This window comes from Hyperoodon ampullatus, assembly GCF_949752795.1.
Source record: "Hyperoodon ampullatus genome assembly, chromosome: 5".
Classification (NCBI taxonomy): Eukaryota; Metazoa; Chordata; class Mammalia; order Artiodactyla; family Ziphiidae; genus Hyperoodon; species Hyperoodon ampullatus.
In genome coordinates this window covers 127,839,266-127,858,474 of record NC_136918.1, presented here as the reverse complement: position 1 = coordinate 127,858,474, position 19,209 = coordinate 127,839,266, and the positions used below count along the sequence as shown (strand labels likewise).

General features: G+C 39.4%; 1 protein-coding gene across 9 annotated transcripts in view; it reads left to right on the top strand.

Annotated features, from left to right (window-relative positions):
- Positions 1 to 368: 368 nt before the first annotated feature.
- APP (amyloid beta precursor protein) overlaps positions 369 to 19,209 on the top strand; it is a gene marked incomplete at both ends in the record, with an annotated part of 277,334 nt that continues 258,493 nt past the window's right edge. For all 9 annotated transcript variants that reach the window (XM_079705528.1, XM_079705524.1, XM_079705527.1 and 6 more), the window contains one exon: positions 369 to 425. In XM_079705528.1, coding sequence (XP_079561654.1) covers positions 369 to 425 — 57 coding nt within the window. The remainder of the gene's footprint in view (positions 426 to 19,209) is intronic.

Genomic DNA, 19,209 nt, shown 5'->3' with positions numbered 1-19,209 from the left:
GCGGGGCTCAGGCGGCCGGCGGCCAGGGAGGCGCTCGGGGAACCGGGGGAGCCGGGGTCGCCGCACCTGTGGGCGCCGGGGGCGCGGGCCCCTCCCGGCCGAGCGGGCGCAGCTCCCCGGCGGCTCCGCTAGGGGTCTCTCTCGGGTGACGAGCGGGCTGGGCCGGATCAGCTGACTCGCCGGGCTCAGAGCCCCGCCGCCGCGCTGCTGCTCCGTCAGTTTCCTCGGCAGCGGTAGGAGAGAGCACCCTGAGCAGCGCGAGCGCGGGGCCACAGGAGACGGCGGCGGCGGCGGCGACACCGGCAGAGCAAGGGCGCGGCGGATCCCACTCGCACAGCAGCGCACTCGGTGCCCCGCGCAGGGTCGCGATGCTGCCCGGTTTGGCACTGGTCCTGCTGGCCGCCTGGACTGCTCGGGCGTTGGAGGTGGGTGCCGCGCCTCGGAATGGGGTGGGGTGCGGGGGGGGGGGAGGAGGGGACCCGCTCCCTCTGAGTCTTTAATCCAGAGAATCCGGGGGGCAGTCGAGGGGACCCCTCTCCCCTCCGCGCCCAGCACCCGCGCTTGCGGGCGCCCTGCGCATCCCCGCCTCCGGCCCAGCCCTGCCCTGGGGACGCGCGCTCCGGCCAGCGGAGAGGGAGCGGACGAGGCGTCGGGCCCCTGGGTCCGCGCCTGTCGGGGACGAGAAGAGTAGGAGGCTGTCCTGAGCTCGGACCCTGACTCAGTCCCTGCCTCGGGGGCCGGGGGGCAGGCGAGACACGTCCAGATGAGAGATAGGGGGAGGGAGCACGTGGGGAAAACCGAAAACGCAGCGTCCCTGGATCCTGTCCCCGGCACTTAATCGCTGTCCTTCCCTTTCTCTCGAGCCCTGGCGAGGAGGAGTCGGGACAGCTCGGGAAGCTGGGCACCCCCCACCCCCCGCTTCCCTTTGCCTTTTCCTCCCCGTTTCACCTTCTCTTCGCATCCCCACCACCCCTTCTCGGCCCGACCTCCTTCCTCCTCCTTCCTCTTCGCGGCTGCTCGGGGCTGCCGCCCGAGTGCGACCCCAACATGCAGGGTCGCGCAACACCCTCCGCAGGCAAACTTTGTACATTTCTGTGTCTCCCTTTTGTGTTAAGTTGAGAGAGATGGGAGGGGTCGGACACCCGCAGCCACCTCTCACCTTCCCCAAGCCAGGACATTGTGGGCGTTCGCTCGCACCCTCCGATTCTCCCGGTGAGGGCGAAGGTCCCCGGGAACAAAAGCCGCGACACCCCGCCCTCGCCAGCCCGGGGCGCGGTGGGCTGAGCCGCGCTGGTCTGTGCGCCACCGAGGCTGCCGCCTGACTCCCTTCCCCGCGCTGCGCGTCTGTCCCGGAGGGGGCTCTGGCGGCGCCTCGGGACCCCTCTACTTCTCCCCCACTTCCCATCACCTCCGCGGCTTGCTGATTCTGTGCTCGGTTGTGAAGTCCTTGGGGAGAAATACGCGGAGAGTGGGGTGTGCGTCTGGAAAGGGCAGTGGCTGGTGGTGGGGAGGCACGAGCACTCCCCTCCTGTGCATCAAAGGAGGCGTTTGTCTGATGAAGGCGCGGCCTCTTCCCTGGCAGCGCTGGGCACTCTGGTTTAGCTCCCCTGGGGACGCGGGCTGCTGTGGAGGGTCCTCAGGGTCTTTTTTTTAGGGTGCAGATGAAAGGGTTGAATTGAGTGAAGATTAAGACGGAGAAGATGGCGCCTCTGCAGTGCAGCAAAGAAAATCTGTGGAGGCTGCAGCCTGGTGAAATCCACCCACCGCTAGGTGTATAGCAAGTCTCCCCCATTGATCCAACTCTCGAACATTCAGCTAACGCCTGTGCAAAATGACTATTTTCCTTTTTATCTGAAGATGCTTAGAAGTTGTTTGCTTGGCAGCTGGGGCAGAAAAGGTTGTATTTCGCATTCTTTGGGTTCCCATTCTGTATTTTACCATTGGTAACCTCCCTTCCCCGTATGTTTGTTTGTTTCTCCTTTTCCCCTACCTCATGGTGATTTTCCAAGAAAGCAATTTCTGGACAAATGTTTTCCTGTAATTCCGCTGAGACTATACTGAGTGTCACACCGTTACAGCTTTTTAGTTCCTAATTTACAAGGTCATTGAACTTTTTCCTCTTCTGTCTTTTTCCTACAAGTGGCTCAGGAATCACCTCAGGGCTAGTTAAGGTAGATTGTTCTAAGAGTTGAAGAATTTGGTTTTCTATTTTAAAAATGCATTTAATTAAGGGAGCTGGGATTTTTCCAATACTTAAATTTATTCCTATGATTATTTCAGTTTTCCTGATTGTCTTATTACACATTAAAAGACACAAATTAAGTAATTAACAGCATATCATATCCTTTATAGTTGAAGCTTTTGCCAAAAAGTAAATATTTAACTTTTTTGAGCACTATTTTTTTCTGTGTAAAAGGAGGCAGTGTGTAGGCAAATATGATTCAGATTTCTTTTTTAGCCTGTTTGACTGCATTTTTTTTGCTCTTCCATCCTTTTGGACATTTTCACTGGTTACTGTCACCTCCTTCAAAGGGTGGAGGTGAGATTCACAGTTTGCATTTTGCAAAGCGTTAATGGAAAAGTAGGCAATTCACTCTGATGAGGTTTGAGGGGGATTTATGCAGCTAAATCTCTGTCCACTGAAAAGATGTAATTATGAGTTGACTGTCTTTTGTAGGGCTTAGAAAATAGGTCTGCTGCAGATGGCTCAAAAAAAGAAATGAATAAGGGCAATGACAATGGGGCCTCAGCTTCTGGGGGAAGCGTCATTACCTGAATTGATGATTTTCCCTAGTACAGTGACAGAGTATGAGTTAAAAAGGCCCTGGCATTTATTTATTTAAACTTGATTCCTCTTAAGTTTTGTTTTCCTATATTGTGGGATTTAACCTAATCACAAGTATCTGCTTTCATAGTGGTGCTGATTCACAGATAATATATACCTACTCACACTGGCCAGAACTAACCTAATGGTAGATGCCTGAGCACAGAATAGTGAAGCTCAGATTTGATGGTGAGCTCTAAGGAGTCACTGTTTCTGCCTGATCTGTGGGAAGCCATGACACAGGCAGGGCACCCAAGTGGCTCTCTTGTCACCCTAACCAGCAGAGGCCTGTGATGGGTACCTGGGAGGCCATTAGTACTGCAGAGAAGTACTCCAGAGAGAATAATGATCCCTGGTTCTGGTTGGGGAAATGAAGAGGAACATATAACTAAATAAATCACAAGGTTAAATTAGAAATAACCGATTAAAAAAAAAAAAGAAATAATGTGGCCCATTGAATATTGGTTTGAAGAAAAACGGAGAGGTAAGAAACAGATTTCACAGACGTAGAGAACGGACTGTGGTTGCCAAGGGAGAAGAGGGGGCGGGGAGGTTGGATTGGGAATTTGGGATTAGCAGATGCAAACTGTAATATTATATATAGAATGGATAAACAACAAGGCCCTACTGTGTAGCACAGGGAACTGTATTCAGTATCCTGTAATGCACCATAATGGAACAGGAAAAAAAGAGAAAAACATAGAGGTTATCCTTGTGGAAAAGGCTTTCTCCCTGTTGCTAGAGGACCTCTATTTTGTGTTACTTTTCATGGCATACTAGAGATTTCTCTACAGATATTTGTATGAAGATGAAGGTTGTCAGTCATTCTAGAAATAAAGAGCTATTATATGCCTTTCATGTGGCCACTAAACTACCATTGAGTGTGGTAAGATTCAGTAGAAATGTCCCTTCCCTTTCTGCACGTTTGATCTAGGTGGGGATATGTATTACCTTAAGAGACTTACAAAGCATCTTTGATTAATATACTTCTCTAATCTCTGCCTAGTTATATCAGTTACAAATGCAAAGATAAGCCTTATACATGTACTTTAAAAATAAAGCTCCAGGAAGTGAGGTTTAGATTGACTTGCATACACCTTATTTCCCCTCACCCTCCTTCTCCTGTTCCCAGGAAGTTTGCAGAGTAAATAAGACAGGCACATGATTATGAAAGAAAACAGAAAGTGTTAAGTACAAGAGGAAAGTACAGATTAAGTGGCATACTGAGTAAAATATTAACAGTATAAACATCTATATATAAGGAATAAAGGAACAGTGGGATGAGATAATCCTGGAGAATTTCTTGGTGGTTCCTTTCCAGCCAGATTTGTATCTCAGGTTGGGGGAAGGGAGATTAAGTCTTTGCTTTTACATATTTGTTTACATAATTCCCTCCATCTTTCCCCTCCTAGACACATACGCATACACACACACACACACACACAAACCTACACCCCTGAGGGTGTGGGTGGAGCCAGTGTGGGATTTGATTTTCTTAATTTCTCATCTATTCATTTGGGACCTTTTTAATTGATTCTCCTTTTGGACCAAGCTCTCTCCTGTAGCCCTGTAGCTAGCCTGGTGAACAAAACCATCATTTGCTTCAGGAAGCTTCCAGTCTAGTGGGGACCATACACAGACCATACACAAATCATTATGAGTGTGTGCTCATGAACTGTGACAGATGCTGAGACAGAAAGCAAAGGTGCAGGGTACACTCTGGAGAGGAGTAGGGAATTCCAAATAAGGAGGTGAAGGGCCGAAGGTGAGGGGCTGAAAGCAGGGTCTCAGAGCTCTGAGGCGGCATCTTCAGTAGGACCTTGACTGAGGGAATGAGTACATGATGAAAAAAGTGATTCACTGGGCAGCAGTGAGGAGGCTGGGGAAAATAAAATGTTTAGCTTGTTGTTGTTGTAGTTTTTTCTGGTAGTTTTCTGCCTCTTCATCTTCTACTTGACTATGAAATGGTTTCCTTTTTATAGTAGGACCTCACATACGTATGTACGGAGTGAGAATTGACACTAGCACCATCTTCTGCAAATCCTTGGGGATGCTGTCACCCTGTGTGTCGCAGCCCGTATCCAGATACCCCCTCGTGAGTGGCTGGAGGAAGATGGAGGGTGGCAGGCAGAGGACGCCAAAGTGAAGGAATGATCAGACCCCTTGAATGAGTAACAAGTTTAAGCCAGAAAATGTCTATTTCTTAGTTTTCCCTGTAGTTGTTAGTAAAAGGAAAGCAAGTAGCACCTGAACCCTCAAACTGAATTTGGAAGTGAAAACCAGAGGAAAGGGAAGATGTTCTGTAACTGTTTTTTCAGTTTAATGTGGATAGTTTAAGAAATAACTGTTTCAGTGAGGACACTAGTGTTTTTCTTTGAAAAAAAAATCTGGTGAAATTTTCTCTTGAGATTAATGGTTAATAGATATGCTTTCCTGGTACCTTTTTAGAAGTAGAAATGCACCAAAAACTGGATTCGAATGGACTGCTCTAGGAATAAAGTAAGTCACTGAAAAAAAAGAAAAGAAAGAGCCTGGATGTATTCATGAACTAATAGATATATGAAAAAGGGATGCTGAATAGATGAGTTAGCAGACTATTCAGAGTGGGATACAGAAGACTCAAGTTTCACATTTGAAGTTTTAGCTGAGATGGGGAGCTCAGAGGCCATTTTACTTATTTCGTGTGGCTACATTTGGAAGAAACATAAAATACAGATTTAGCTTGAGCGTTGCTAGGATTGTAGTATTTTATGAAAGAAGGTAGTGGTTGAAACGGGGAAAATGAAAGGCTTTTAAAAGCCAGCTCTATGGAAAATAGTGGAACTGTTCCTACATTTATAGCCTTGATTTCGACCAACGTGATGTGATGTCAGGCCAGGAACCAAGTCGTGGAGTTTCTCACGTGTTCTGGGAAGGCAGCATTTCACATTGATCAAGATATTGACTTTGGGTAGCTCATGCCTCGGTTTCTTCCCTTGTAAAATGGGGATAATAATGTTTATGGTTGTTGAAGGTTGAGTAAATATATAAGTAAAATTCTTGGAACAGTAAATGAGTAAATATATGTGTAACATGATGGCACCTTATAAGCACTACCTGTTAGTTACAATTACTGTTTATGATGATGATGTAAAATAGATACATTTAATCTCATACATTGTTGAGAGTTAAAAAAGAAACCTACATGATGTTTCATGACTTATTGACTAATGCACTTACCGACCAGTTAAGACTGTTACAGGAATTTGGCAGCTTGTTTCTGAGAAGAATGAATTAATTTGATTTAAATTGTAAAAAAGACATTGCAGATAAAATTTTTATCACAAATAAAATTTTTAAAGTATATATTATAAAATTTTCATTTATTAAATATTCATATGTATTTTATATTTCAGTTGGCTTTTTAAAAAAGCATTAAAACAATTCATGCTAACAGAAAAACTTGAACAATATACAGAAATATGTAAAAAGCATAAGCAGTTGTTACACAAGTGAGTAAGACCTATTTTAAATGTGTGTACCCTGGCAGCTTGCTAGACATGTCTAAAATTGAGCAAGTTTATATTCTGGCTCGATTATTAACTCAGCTATTAGTTGATTATCAGCTGTGTGCAAAGAGCTGTGAATAAGCTTGGTTTAGTTCTCAGCAAAACCTTTTCTAGAAAAGTGAATAAACAGGTTTGGCCAATCTAGGCAGAAATGGAAGATTTCAAATGCCAGCAAAAGAATTTTGATGCTACCTAGAATAGAAACTTGAAATAATCTTCATCTGAGGAACAGGAAACCAAAAAGCAGACTGCTTGAGAAGGTAACACTTCTGTAAGAAATCAGTTTTCAAAATAAAATGAATTATTTTACTGGCTAGATGATGATAAATTCTATGGTGGTCTACTCTAAAACTTTATAGTGATCTACTGCTTAATTAAAAGCATAGTTTTTTAAGTCAGCATATTTTGCTCATTATAAAATAAAAGGTTTCTAATCTCAGTTTCAAAATTAGGCTGAAGATATTTGAGAATACCCCAAATTGGTGATACTGTGGTTAAGGTATTATTAACACATTGAAGAATCAATAAGCAAAATCCCAAGGAATCTATATGTTTTTTTTTTAATCACACCAGTTCATGTATTTCTTTATCACTGTCCTGCTCAATCAAAAAAAGTGACTTCAAATCAGAGGATGCAATTATTGTAGCCATGTTTGCAATATACATGCTGCTCAGAATGGATACAGTGAGGAAAGCAAGTACCACAACTACTTATGTAGAGTGAATGAGCAGGGGCAAGGAATAAGCAAGATGAAGATTTCAGAAAAGGGAAAAGGATAATAACCCTGTTTTGTAGATGAACAAATTCTAGAATTCTTAAGGTCTTATTAGTAATGGACCCCAGTATTTGTATCTTCTAATTTCCAGATGGTTTCTCTCTTTATTTTTTCTTCCCAATTTGGGATGATTTTTAGTTGAGAAGTTTGAGCAAGAAAAAAAAATTTTGGTGATTTATTTTGTTGATATGCAGTAGTTCTTTGCTTGAGTCTCTTTCATAGAGAATCTAATAATTTGTCTTATGCTCTCATTTTGCTTCCACAGAAACCCACATTCTATCTTCACTAAAGAATGTTTAAGGCATCCTAGGTGATTGGGACTCATAAATTACTTTTCAGCCTTAAAGGATGCTTATGAGAATAAGAGATCTGCTCTATCAAAAAGAGTCATTTGTATTAAGTGAAGAAATGCATTGTTACTCTTGTTGCTTTCTTAAATTTCAAAGCTTTGATGACTGATATATTTTGACCCGGTGGAGACATTTTACAGGAATAAAGACAAGAGGTTTAATCCTACACTTGAGATACATTTGTCTACTTTAGACCTGACCTCTTACCCCCAAGTGACCACAAAGTCATCTGTTGTTTCTCCTGTCTGCACGTGCTGGATTACAATACAGCTAACAAGTCAACATAGTTTTTATTTTTAGTAAAAAATGAAGAAAATAGTATTGTCTATTAAGGCTTGGTTAGTCCAAAAAAAGGACTTTTTATGTTTGCTCTTACTAATGGATGGCTTTTCAAAAGCATAATTATTGTTTTTATAAATAACACAACTCAGTTATTTTGTAATGGAATTAATAGGCACACATGATGAAGATAGATAAGTGCTGTTTTGTAACCATATTTATTGATTTTTTTCATCTTTCAAAGAAAAGAGGCCTTATCTACTTTGAAGATTGAGCCTTTAAAACTGATGCAAACTTTTTGAAATCTTTGCTTAACTCTTCAGAGACTAACATAAAAACATCATATGAAAAGTTATATTTGAGAGCAAATATTCCCCATGCTGATGCTCTTAATTATTTATGTTTTTTTTGAAACAAATAGTTTTGTCATTGTGGTATATTGGTTTGAAGATACAAATGGTGAGTTTTTAAGAAACTCCCATAGAAACTTGCAAACATGCAGACTGATCATTCCAAGAATAATTTATTCAGATACTTACATATTAGATGAATGAGCAATTTAAAATTAAAATCAAATGTCTATAGAGAAGTTACTAGCATATTTTCATATATAGAAACTTAGATTTTTATAGGCACACCCAGGAAAGGAAAATTCACTCCTTCATTTAACCAATAATTTTGAGGTCCCTCCCCTCATGGGAGTTTACAATATAATGAGGGGTAGACAGAATAAATAGCAAGTAATAGGGGACTTGGAAAAAATTAAGGTGGGTAAGGATATCATAAACAAATGCTAGGTGGAAATCTGCTGTGAGTGTGATATTTTATGTGGTGTTATCAGGAAAATTCTCTGACCTGGTCACTACCCAAATGTAAACTTAGATATCTGGAGGAGAGAACTATTTACACACTGTGATGTAAAACAATAACCAGAGACACAGATCTACTTTGGCGGTTAGATATTAAAGACAAAAATGGTGGGGCAGGAACTCAGGAAGGTCTAGGAGGCTAAAGGAAGCCTATTTCCTACAAACAAGAAACGGGGGAAAGGATTTTTACCTGAGAGGGTCCTGCTCAGTTTCAAATCCAGCTCACCCCATTATTTCAGAATCCCTATCCACATGTGTAGCATGTCCTCCACATATGTATTTGTAGAACAGAACAATTTCCCAGGTGGTGAGAGTACCAGTTTCTTCCTTGTGCTTTTCTGTATTTTCCAACTTGCCTAGAGAACTCTTGAACTACTGCTATGACAAATCAACACGTAAAAATTTAAGTGGGAAGGGTGAAGTTATTCCTGCCTTAGAAGCATAGGAAAGTCAAGTAAGCAGAGGCAGAAAGCCCCAGGAGGGCAAAGAGTAGGTGTGGCCAGACTTCAGTCCGTTCAAAATTTGCAAATCTGAATGGTCCCTGTGTATAAAGGAGTTCCAGAGGCACACTGCCCCCTCTCTTTGCCCGAAGATAGAAGGCCCACACAGAGTTCCTGAATCCTGGAGATTTCTCCAAATGAAAAAGCTTCCTGGGACTTCCCGGGTGGCGCAGTGGTTAGGAATCTTCCTGTCAATGCAGGAGACACGAGTTCGAGCCCTGGTCCGGGAAGATCCCATATGCCGTGTAGCAACTAAGCCCATGTGCCACAGCTACCGAAGCCCACATGCCTAGAGCCCGTGCTCCACAGCAAGAGAAGCCACCACAATGAGAAGCTGGCGCACTGGAACGAAGAGTAGTCCCCACTCCCTGCAACTAGAGGAAAGCCTGCGCGCAGTAATGAAGACCCAGTGCAGCCAAAAATAAATTTAAAAAAGAATCCTCCTGCCAATGCCGGGGACGCAAGTTCGAACCCTGGTCTGGGAAGATCCCACATGCCATGGAGCAACTAAGCCCGTGTGCCCCAACTACTGAGCCTGTGCTCTAGAGCCCACAAGCCACAACTACTGAGCCTGCATGCCACAGCTAGTGAAGCCTGCGTGCCTAGAGCCTGTGCTCCGCAGCAAGAGAAGCCACCGCGATGAGAAGCCTGCTCACCTCGACAAAGAGTAGCCCCCGCTCGCCACAACTAGAGAAAGCCCATGCGCAAGAAAGAAGACCCAATGCAGCCAAAAATAAACAAATAAATAAATTTAGTTTTTAAAAGTTTATTTTATATTGGAGTATAGTTGATTTACCGTATTGTGTTAGTTTCAGGTATACAGCAAAGTGATTCAGTTATACATACATTTATTCTTTTTTAGATTCTTTTCCCGTATAGGTTATTACAGAGTATTAAATAGAGATCCCTGTGCTGTACAGTAGGTCCTTGTTGATTATTTGATGTTATTAGTATGTATATGTTAATCCCAACCTTCTCATTTATCCTTCCCCCAACCCCAAAATTGGGATTTTTAATATCCCCATTTAAGAGAAGGGCAAAATGAGGTTTGGCATAGGGGGAAATCATCTATGTAGTGATTGACGTCATGTCTTAATTGTGATAAGAGCTCATTAATTGGGAAACTACCATTATATCATTATAGTGATAAGTAATACCATTGTTATTTATTATTGTTTTCATAGTAATGTGTTACCATTATTATCACTATTTTTGGTTAGTACCTATAAGAATTACCACTATTATTTATAAATATTGCTATGATAGTAATAGCATTACTATTAGTAATATAATAAGCATTACTATTATGGTAATTAGTATTACTATAAATATTACTATAAGTATTACTACTATCACTATTAGTAGTGCTTAAAATGACTATATTATTACTTACAATAAGTATTGCTATTTTTCTTATAATAAGTGTTACTGTTATTATCACTATTTTTATTATTTAGAATAATAAATACTATTATTATTTTTAAAATATGGTGGGGCAGAGAAGGGACTATTGACTGTGATCACAAACTGTTTCCTATAATTTGTTTCATAACTCACTACAGAGCCTTACATCTAGTATTTACGAAATATTTGACAAATGTTTTAAAATCAGGACTCTAGGAATTTTATACTGTAATGATAATTATGTTTGATTTTTGACAGTTGAATTAACTTCTCTTATGTTTATGAAAATTATGAATGACACCTAACTATAAGTGTACAGAAAAAAATTAAGCTTTTTAAATAAGATTTATTTTTTTCAGCCTTTTCTGAAACATTTTATTGTGAAAAGGTTATATAAATGCTGTCAACAACTTCATTTGCAACTCTTTATTTCAGACATTCAGTTGACCTAGCAGAAAAATGCCTTGTACGTGAAATATTTCATCAATCCTCTGATTGATTGGGACATTTTCAATTGAGGATGCCTAGAAATGATTTTCTTTGAATAAGATAGTAGAATTTATAAAGCAAACATTGTGTATTGGAATGAAATTGAGTGGCCATCAAAATGAAAATTTCATTACCACTGTCTCTTTTCAGTTTTCTGCTTTTTTGCCATTTTACAGCTAATATATACTTTTTACTTTAATGTGAACCAGGATCAAAATTGGCCCTTTAAGAAAAAAATTGAAATTCTGTTACTTCTATTCTCTAAAGGAATTGTACTTTTCAAGTTCAAGGGCTTGAAGCCAATGCCACTATATACTATTAACTTGACAGGCATTGAAAATCTAATTGAGGTCACTATGATTTAGCCTTGTGTCTTGTCAGTGTTTTCTCAGGCTTGTTTTTAACGTTTTGTGTCGTGTTAAATCCTCTTACACCACAGAATCCAGAAAATTTCAATCCAATAAAAGTAAACTAAATTTGAAAATCCTATAGTTGTTTTGTGCGGGGCAGGTTCTTGGCTAACTGATAGGACGATGGAACAGGAAGGCAGCTTATGTACTTCTGGTGATTTGAGGAATTGTGAAAGGCTCCAGTTTCAAGAATACATTTGTGACAAAACTGCAATTTTGGAATCACTGCATACTTGTTTAGTGAATTATGAGAGGAGGGAATTCTCTGAGCATGACCATGTGACTGAATGTCTCAAACAGTAGAAGCAAAGACTGCTGGGTAGAGAGCTATCTTAAGATAGTGCAAGTACCGGGAACTTGGGACTGAGTAATTAATCAACATGGCCATTTGAGACATCTAGGACAAAGATGATGAACAGGGAGGATATACTTAAATAAACAAGATAGGAAGCAGACCCACCCAGTTCCCAAGCAATTCCTTTCCTTGTCTGTATTTGCCATTTAAATATTTCACTTCACTTTCATGAGTCTGGACTCAAAGGTTAAATTTGTATCTTTGTGAATTTTCTGGGTGGTGCTGCTGTAAGGACACAGATGGGAAGTATTGAGTTTGTTGGGAATATTTCTTGTGTGTGTGTTCTTAGTTGTATTATTGACTTCATAAATAACCAGTAAAGAGAAAAACATTTTAGCTTAAGTTTTGGGTTTTTTCCTGGAAAAAAAAAAAAAAAAAAAAAAAAACATTGGTTAAAATATCATTCTCAGGGTTTATTGCCACTGTTAAATTATTTATGCTTTTAAAAAAAATCTGACACCTAACCTCATTGGTGGTTTGCTCATTCATCTCAGAAATGTAACATGTGAAACTCAAACCCAAGCCTGTCTATTGATTCTTCTGTTAGCAGATGAGGGGAAGGTTTAATGCAGGATGTTTAAGTGGATACTTGGATTATGTGTTCACCTGTTTTGTCTCTATTCCAAATTTTCTCAGGGCGTTAGTGGTTGGCGCCTGTGTTACTGGCACTCCCTTGGATTTTCGATTTTCATTATTTCTAATTTTTTTATCTCACTGCATTTTTCTCCTACTTTTTGAATTTTTAAAAACATCATTTTTTCGGACATGTGCTGGATGCCTTCTGTATTTCAGGGTGACAACAGCCCTAGAATCTTCGTGGGGCTACGTATAAACAGAGAAGTGATTCAGTCTGTTCCTTGAAGGATTCGCAGCCTGACAGGGGAAGAAAGAGATAGAGAAATAATTAAGTACAGTGTGCCAAAGATCACAATGGAAGAAGGTACCAAGTCTTCATAGAAAAGACTGGCAGCACTTGAACTGGGTTTCAAGGATGAGTGGAGGTTAATTGGATCATGGTAGGGCTTTCCAGACAGAAGGGGCAGCAAGTGTGTAGAGGTTAAAAAGAGGAAGCCATGTGAATATGGGTGAGGGAGATGGTGTGGGGACAGTAGGAGATTAAGAGCTTTGGATGCCTTGATGAGTTTGAACTTCATTTTCTCAGCAATGCGGTCCTTTTAGATGTTCCTATAATGGGAGTAACCATTGATGACTGTGGTTCAATTAGGTTTAGGAGCCTTTTCAGAAGTCCTTGTCAATGTCTGCTTCATCTTGCTAGCCAGATGGTAGCACCTAGCTGCAAGGGAGGCTGGTACATGTGGTCTAATAGCTGGGAGTATTGCCACCAGGAATACATTCCAGGTTCTCTTACTGATAAAACAGAGGTATGGTATTGGGTGACAACTGGCATTCTGGGATGTAGAGGAAATACAATACAAAGGAATATAGACAGAAATGGGTAGATTAATAAACAAACCGAAGGAAAGGTTCTCTCTGAGCAATTGGATTAGGTTTTGGGGATTTGCCCACTTCTCCTTATCTGCTCGCTAACCACATAAGAAGCACATCTTTGGGGAGTGATGGAGGAGGAGATGGGGAATGCTGTTTTATTTTTATGGCAGGAACACCTAAAAGCTAAGCCTTTACTGTGGCAGATTGTACCCAAGGAGGTTTAGACTTGGGGTCCTGGAAATCCTTTCAATCAGAGTGATGGAAACAGGTGTAATTCCAGTGGCTCTGTGGATAATAATGGCAATATCAGTTTACTCTCCACACTGGTAGACTATCTTTCATTTGATCTAGAAGCTTCCCTAAAGCACCCTTGTTGTTGTGCTTGTTCTTTGAAAGGAATAGCAGATAAAACAAGCTTTGAGGTTTTTAGAGACGAGGATGATACTGGGAATCTCTTTTGAGCTAGATTTCCCTACCATGTTCAACTTCTTTTCCATTGCTACACACCCTTTCAGATCTGCTTGTGTGCACCTGTGTTATTAAAACAGAATTGAAAAACCTGTGGAAAAGAGGAAAATAAACCTTAATATATTAGTAAATTATTAGTAAATAAATCAGTAAAATTAATAAATAAATCAGTAAAAATGAGGCTGCCATTTTAAAACTCATCTTAACTACTTATTTATTTTCTTATTCATTTCAATTATTCTAGATGTGGGCAAATGAAGATATTTACCAAAAGTATGTGATGAAATAAAGATGAGGAAGAAAAACTTAGAATCTTGAGCAGGCTTGATATACTTATCCACGTTAGGGTATAATTGAGTTTTCATAGTAGGCATTTTACTAGCACCTCAAGATTTATTTAAAATATGTCCCAATAGTTTGACATATTGTACATGTTTCTGTCTTAAGGAAGTGTCTAAAATATCATGGTTCCTCAAAAACTACTCTTGGTTTTATTTTCCACATTATTTTTTTTGAACCCTTGGTTCTCTTTGAGAGTAATCAAAAGCATAGTTCAAGTTTGATCATCTTAAATCTTGGCATTACTTTCCCTTTTTCTTTTGAAGTGTCTAGCAAGGAAAATATTTTATCTTATCACTTAAAGAGACTGCCTTCAGAAAAACAATTGACAGTGTGTAGTGTCTGAAATAGTTGTTAATTAATCATGAGAATCAGAAAGAGGAGCCGATATGTGTGTGAACATAGATATCCCTCACATTATCCTGGTCATATTTTGAAATTATACTCTTTTTTTCCCCATAAAAAGAGTGGGTGATAAATTATATCATGGAAGTTTGAATATTTGCTTCAAATATATTAGCTAGAATTTGAAAATATAAGAAAATCTTGTTATTTAATTCCTGCATAATTTTCTAATGGTCATATAGATTATATAGAAAATTTATTTTAAAACTTTATTTTTTATTATTTATTATTTAAAAATTCCTCAAAGGGCATATTTTATTCTGAATTGTGTTCTGCTTTCATATATCTGAAAATATTTGACTTAATTACTGGCTATGGTTTAAGCCCAGCCTGAAATGGTTGTGCCTTTAGCTGGCTTTGGATTTCAGAGTTAAGAACTGTTGCTTGCTTTAAATAATTGGTAGTTGATTTTGCAGGCAATTATCAATAGATGGATTCCTTTCTTTAAGATTTCCTAATTGAAAAAGTTGGCAGTCCAAGAAAATGTTCTGAGAAGAATATTTATTCTCGACTTACCTGAATCTTATATTTTATTGGCTTTGTTCATAGCCTGTTGTATTTCTAAGTAAACAAGCTCTCTAGAAACGATCTCTGCTTCCTTGATGATTTAAAATACATTAAATTAAAAAAATAATAAAATAAAATATATTAAATTAATTGATACAGATTGTAAAAATTAGTGGAAAAGTTTCTAGTTAGATATCAATGAAATGTGCTCCATCCATGCAAGTTTATTTTAGTTGTTCCTATTAAATTCGAATGTGAGTTTAAAAAAAAGAAGATTGTGATCATCTTTGTGAAGGAAACTCAGTTATTACTTTAAATATATATTCAATTCAAGGAAACGGAAAACAGTTGTGCCTGTGTGAAGGCGCATCCATTTAGGATTATGCTTCAATTCTGTAATACAATCCTACAGTTGATAATTAAGATTTAGCCTTAGAGTAAATAAAGTGATATTGATTCTTTTTAGGCCCAGTGTTATTTGCTATTGATTCATTGTTGGTGAGCAGAACAAGAGAACAAAAGCAAGGCTTTAAAACAGCCATTTATAAGTGTTGTGTGGAAATGATAAGCTCCAAGTCCTAATGGTGAAGAGCCAGGGAATGGCAATATTCCCCTCAGATGCTCTCCTGATGTCATTTCATCTTACAATTCCTCTGGCCCTCACTTAATGCCTAGGCCCAACTCCAAAACAATGCAGTTCAATACAAGTATAACAGGACCACAAGTATAGTTTAAAATTTTCTAGTAGCCACATAAAAGAGAAGAGAAACTGGCAAAATTAGTATGTTTTAGTGCACCCAATAAATGTAAAATATCATTTCAATTTATGGTCAGTATAAAAATTATTAATGAAATATATTAATTTTTTTTGGTCAGTATAAAAATTATTAATGAAATATATTACATTTTTTTATGTCCTCAAAATTTTACCCATAGAGCATATTTTAATTCAGACCAGCCACATTTCATGTAGTCAATAGCTACATGTGGCTGGTGGCTACCATACTGGACAGTGCCGCTATAGAAGGGCCATCTCAACTCACTACTGTCTAGGAAAAGAATCAGTTTTTGGAGCAGGTAGTATCCATAAGACCTCCTGTCTATGCCTCTTCATCTTACGCATGAAGAAATTTGGATCTGGAGTTGCTGAGTTGCCCAATATCACTTGAATATTAAGGGTCAAAGCCCGATCCTTGTCTTCTGGCTTCTAATCTTTCTTCATCACCCTGATACTTCCTTCTTTTCTATGTTGCAGAGTCCACTTAAATAGGTACTAATATTAGGTGGTTGCTATCAGTTAAATATTGAGTTTTAAGAAAGTCTGGCTCACCTGAGATAGGCATGGCCTGATCCAGACAAAACTCTCTTTTGAGGCAGGGTAAATAAAATTACCAGGGATATCTAGAATCTCTCAGTAGAATAGTAATGTGAGATGATGCTGGGTCCAGTGATCAATTTTGTCTTTTTTTGATGTGGGCACTGTTGGAGTAGGAGTTAGGTGGACCCTTTGGGACTCATAGTATGTAACTCTGAACACTGGTTGAAATGTCAACTGCCCAGTGAAAGGAAAGGAGATCAACAAGGCATTACGCACTATGCACAATGTGTTGTGTGTATGAGGTCTCTTCCTGGAAACACTGGGTTAAGTTTTCTTTTTCTTTTTTCTTCCATTTTTTGGAAGGCTGCCCGTGTGTGTGCCCATAGTTCTTACCCAATTATATTTAAAGTATGATATTTTTTGACAACTTAAGCCCAGTGCACTCCTGGCATGTAAAGTAGTTATTTTCCAAATGCAAGCAAACGTGGACAACTTACCACACAGCACTGTGGGCTGGCGAAGGCAGGAGGTTGATGTACTCCTGGGGTCATTGCTGTAAAGTATTTGTTTTATGGTATGAAAAAGCATGATGAGTGAACTTTTAAAGTTGGAAGTTGTTTTAAAATATTTATCAGCATGGATGTTGTAGATTGTATGAGTGCTTTGAAGAGAGTTTAAATTTATTCAGTGACTTAGGCTTAGTGACTTTAGATTTAGTGTTAAACTTGACAATTTTTTCTGTTTGAATCTTAGGACTTCTCAACTGTGGCTAGACTTTACCCACAAGGTGCAATTGATCTTTAAGTTAAGCATGCACTGCGTTTTCTTCATATTCTGTAGTGAAAACAATTGTGTTTTTGCAAATGCTGATATATGAGACAATGCTTAGAGTATTCAGGGCTTGCAGGAATGAGTTAAAAGTACAGTACTGTATCTCCTTTGGCAGTTGACTATTAAACTTAAAAAAAAAGAAATGTCTTTAAGCCTAAAAAAATTCACCTTTTTTAGCCATTTTCCATATATTTTTCATAGTACATATAACCAAGAGGAACAGAAGTTAGAGCTTTAAACTGTTTGGGGGTGTCATATTTTTTAAAACTATGTATAAGAGTTTTTGAGTTAGAAAAGTATTACGACTTCATTGTAGGTAACTTAGAGAAAATATAAAAACATGCCTGACCCTACCACCCACAAATGTGTTTTATTTCATTTTTTAAAGCATTTTTGAGATCATGCTGTAGATTCCATTTTATCCAATCCTGCGTTTTATTCCTTAACATTAAACCTCATGCCATTCTCAGTTGTTCATAAGTATAATGTCTAATGGATGTATGAATCTGTGTAGGGCAACAGGAGCTCTGTAATAGTGGACATGTGCTTTTTGTATTTGGCATTTCCAACCCAAGGTTAGGATAAAAGTAGTGACATAGGGAGGGACCCTGTGCCAAATACTTGTTAATATTTTAAGTAGTTATTGAATGATCTAAATTGCTGCTCTCAAGGAGTGTTCAACACAGTGGTCCGTCAGCTATAATACAGTACTCAAAGAAAAATAGATGAACAGAAACTAGAGATTAACGAAGATGAAGAAAAAAGAAAACCTGACCTAGTAATTCAAACAAGCAGTTCTCTTATTCAGTAGTTCCATGATCACTTTTGTAGGAAGAATTTTGACTGTAAGAAGTTATTAGACCCGACAGACAAATATAGTCAGGGATCCAATGTAGACATCAGTGAAATTGTGATTTCAGTTTCTAGAGCCACTCATTGGGAGCGTTAATCAGGTAACGTGATTACACAGATGTAAATAAAGCATCCTCCTTCCATTTCCCTGCTGTTTAAGTTTCTCCTGATTTTATGTGGTTAAAAAATAAGTCAGAAACATTTACTCCATGAAGTTCCCCAAAGTAAGAATCTTTAGCCACAAAAAAGAAGTAGATTTGTCTTGAAATTGAACAATGTGTGATGAAGTGTCACTTCCATAGAACCCTGTGTAGGGTTGTGGAACCCATTCAGCCAGACTCATATTAATCTTTGATTATTAACTGCTATTCACATGGACATTTAACCAGTTATATCTTACCATATTTCATATCATAGGTTTTTGGAGCAAGGACTATGTTGTTTACTTTTACTTATTTTAAATAAATAGAACACAGTAAATATACAGTGAATAAATGCCACCCCTAGAAGCCCAAACCTCTTTTTCTTTGTCATGTCTCCACAATTAACTGCTCTTTCTTAAAATGTATATAATCTCTCAGACCGAATCTCTTCTTTAGGGATGTCACTTCTTTTTTGTGAACCTCTTTTTACGCTCCCTGCCCTACAACCCATGTAAAAATGTTAACATCGGGCTTCCCTGGTGGCGGAGTGTTTGAGAGTCCGCCTGCCGATTCAGGGGACACAAGTTCATGCCCCGGTCCGGGAAGATCCCACATGCCGTGGAGCGGCTGGGCCCGTGAGCCATGGCCGCTGAGCCTGTGCGTCCGGAGCCTGTGCTCCGCAACGGGAGAGGCCACAACAGTGAGAGGCCCGCGTACCGCAAAAAAAAAAAAAAATGTTAACATCAAATAAAATTTGTATGCTTTTTCTCTGTTGATCCGTCTTTTGTCAGTTTAATTTGCATTGAACCAGGAACCAAACCTAAGAGGGTAAAGGAAAGAAACTGTTTTTCCTCTCCTATAAGTATTCAAGCTAGAGGGAATGGTAAATACGAAGGCCGTGAGGAGTCTGAGAAAGTATGTGAGCTGTTACGTGAATTATGTGTACATAATTTATCAATGATGGTTCACACTGATGAATCATTTATGGAAACTAATGGTCAGCGTCTTCCATATTGAATTTACTCAGTCTTGGAGAAGAATGTATGTTTCAATCAAGAGGGATTTATGGAAGACATTCTGTGTTCTAAACATT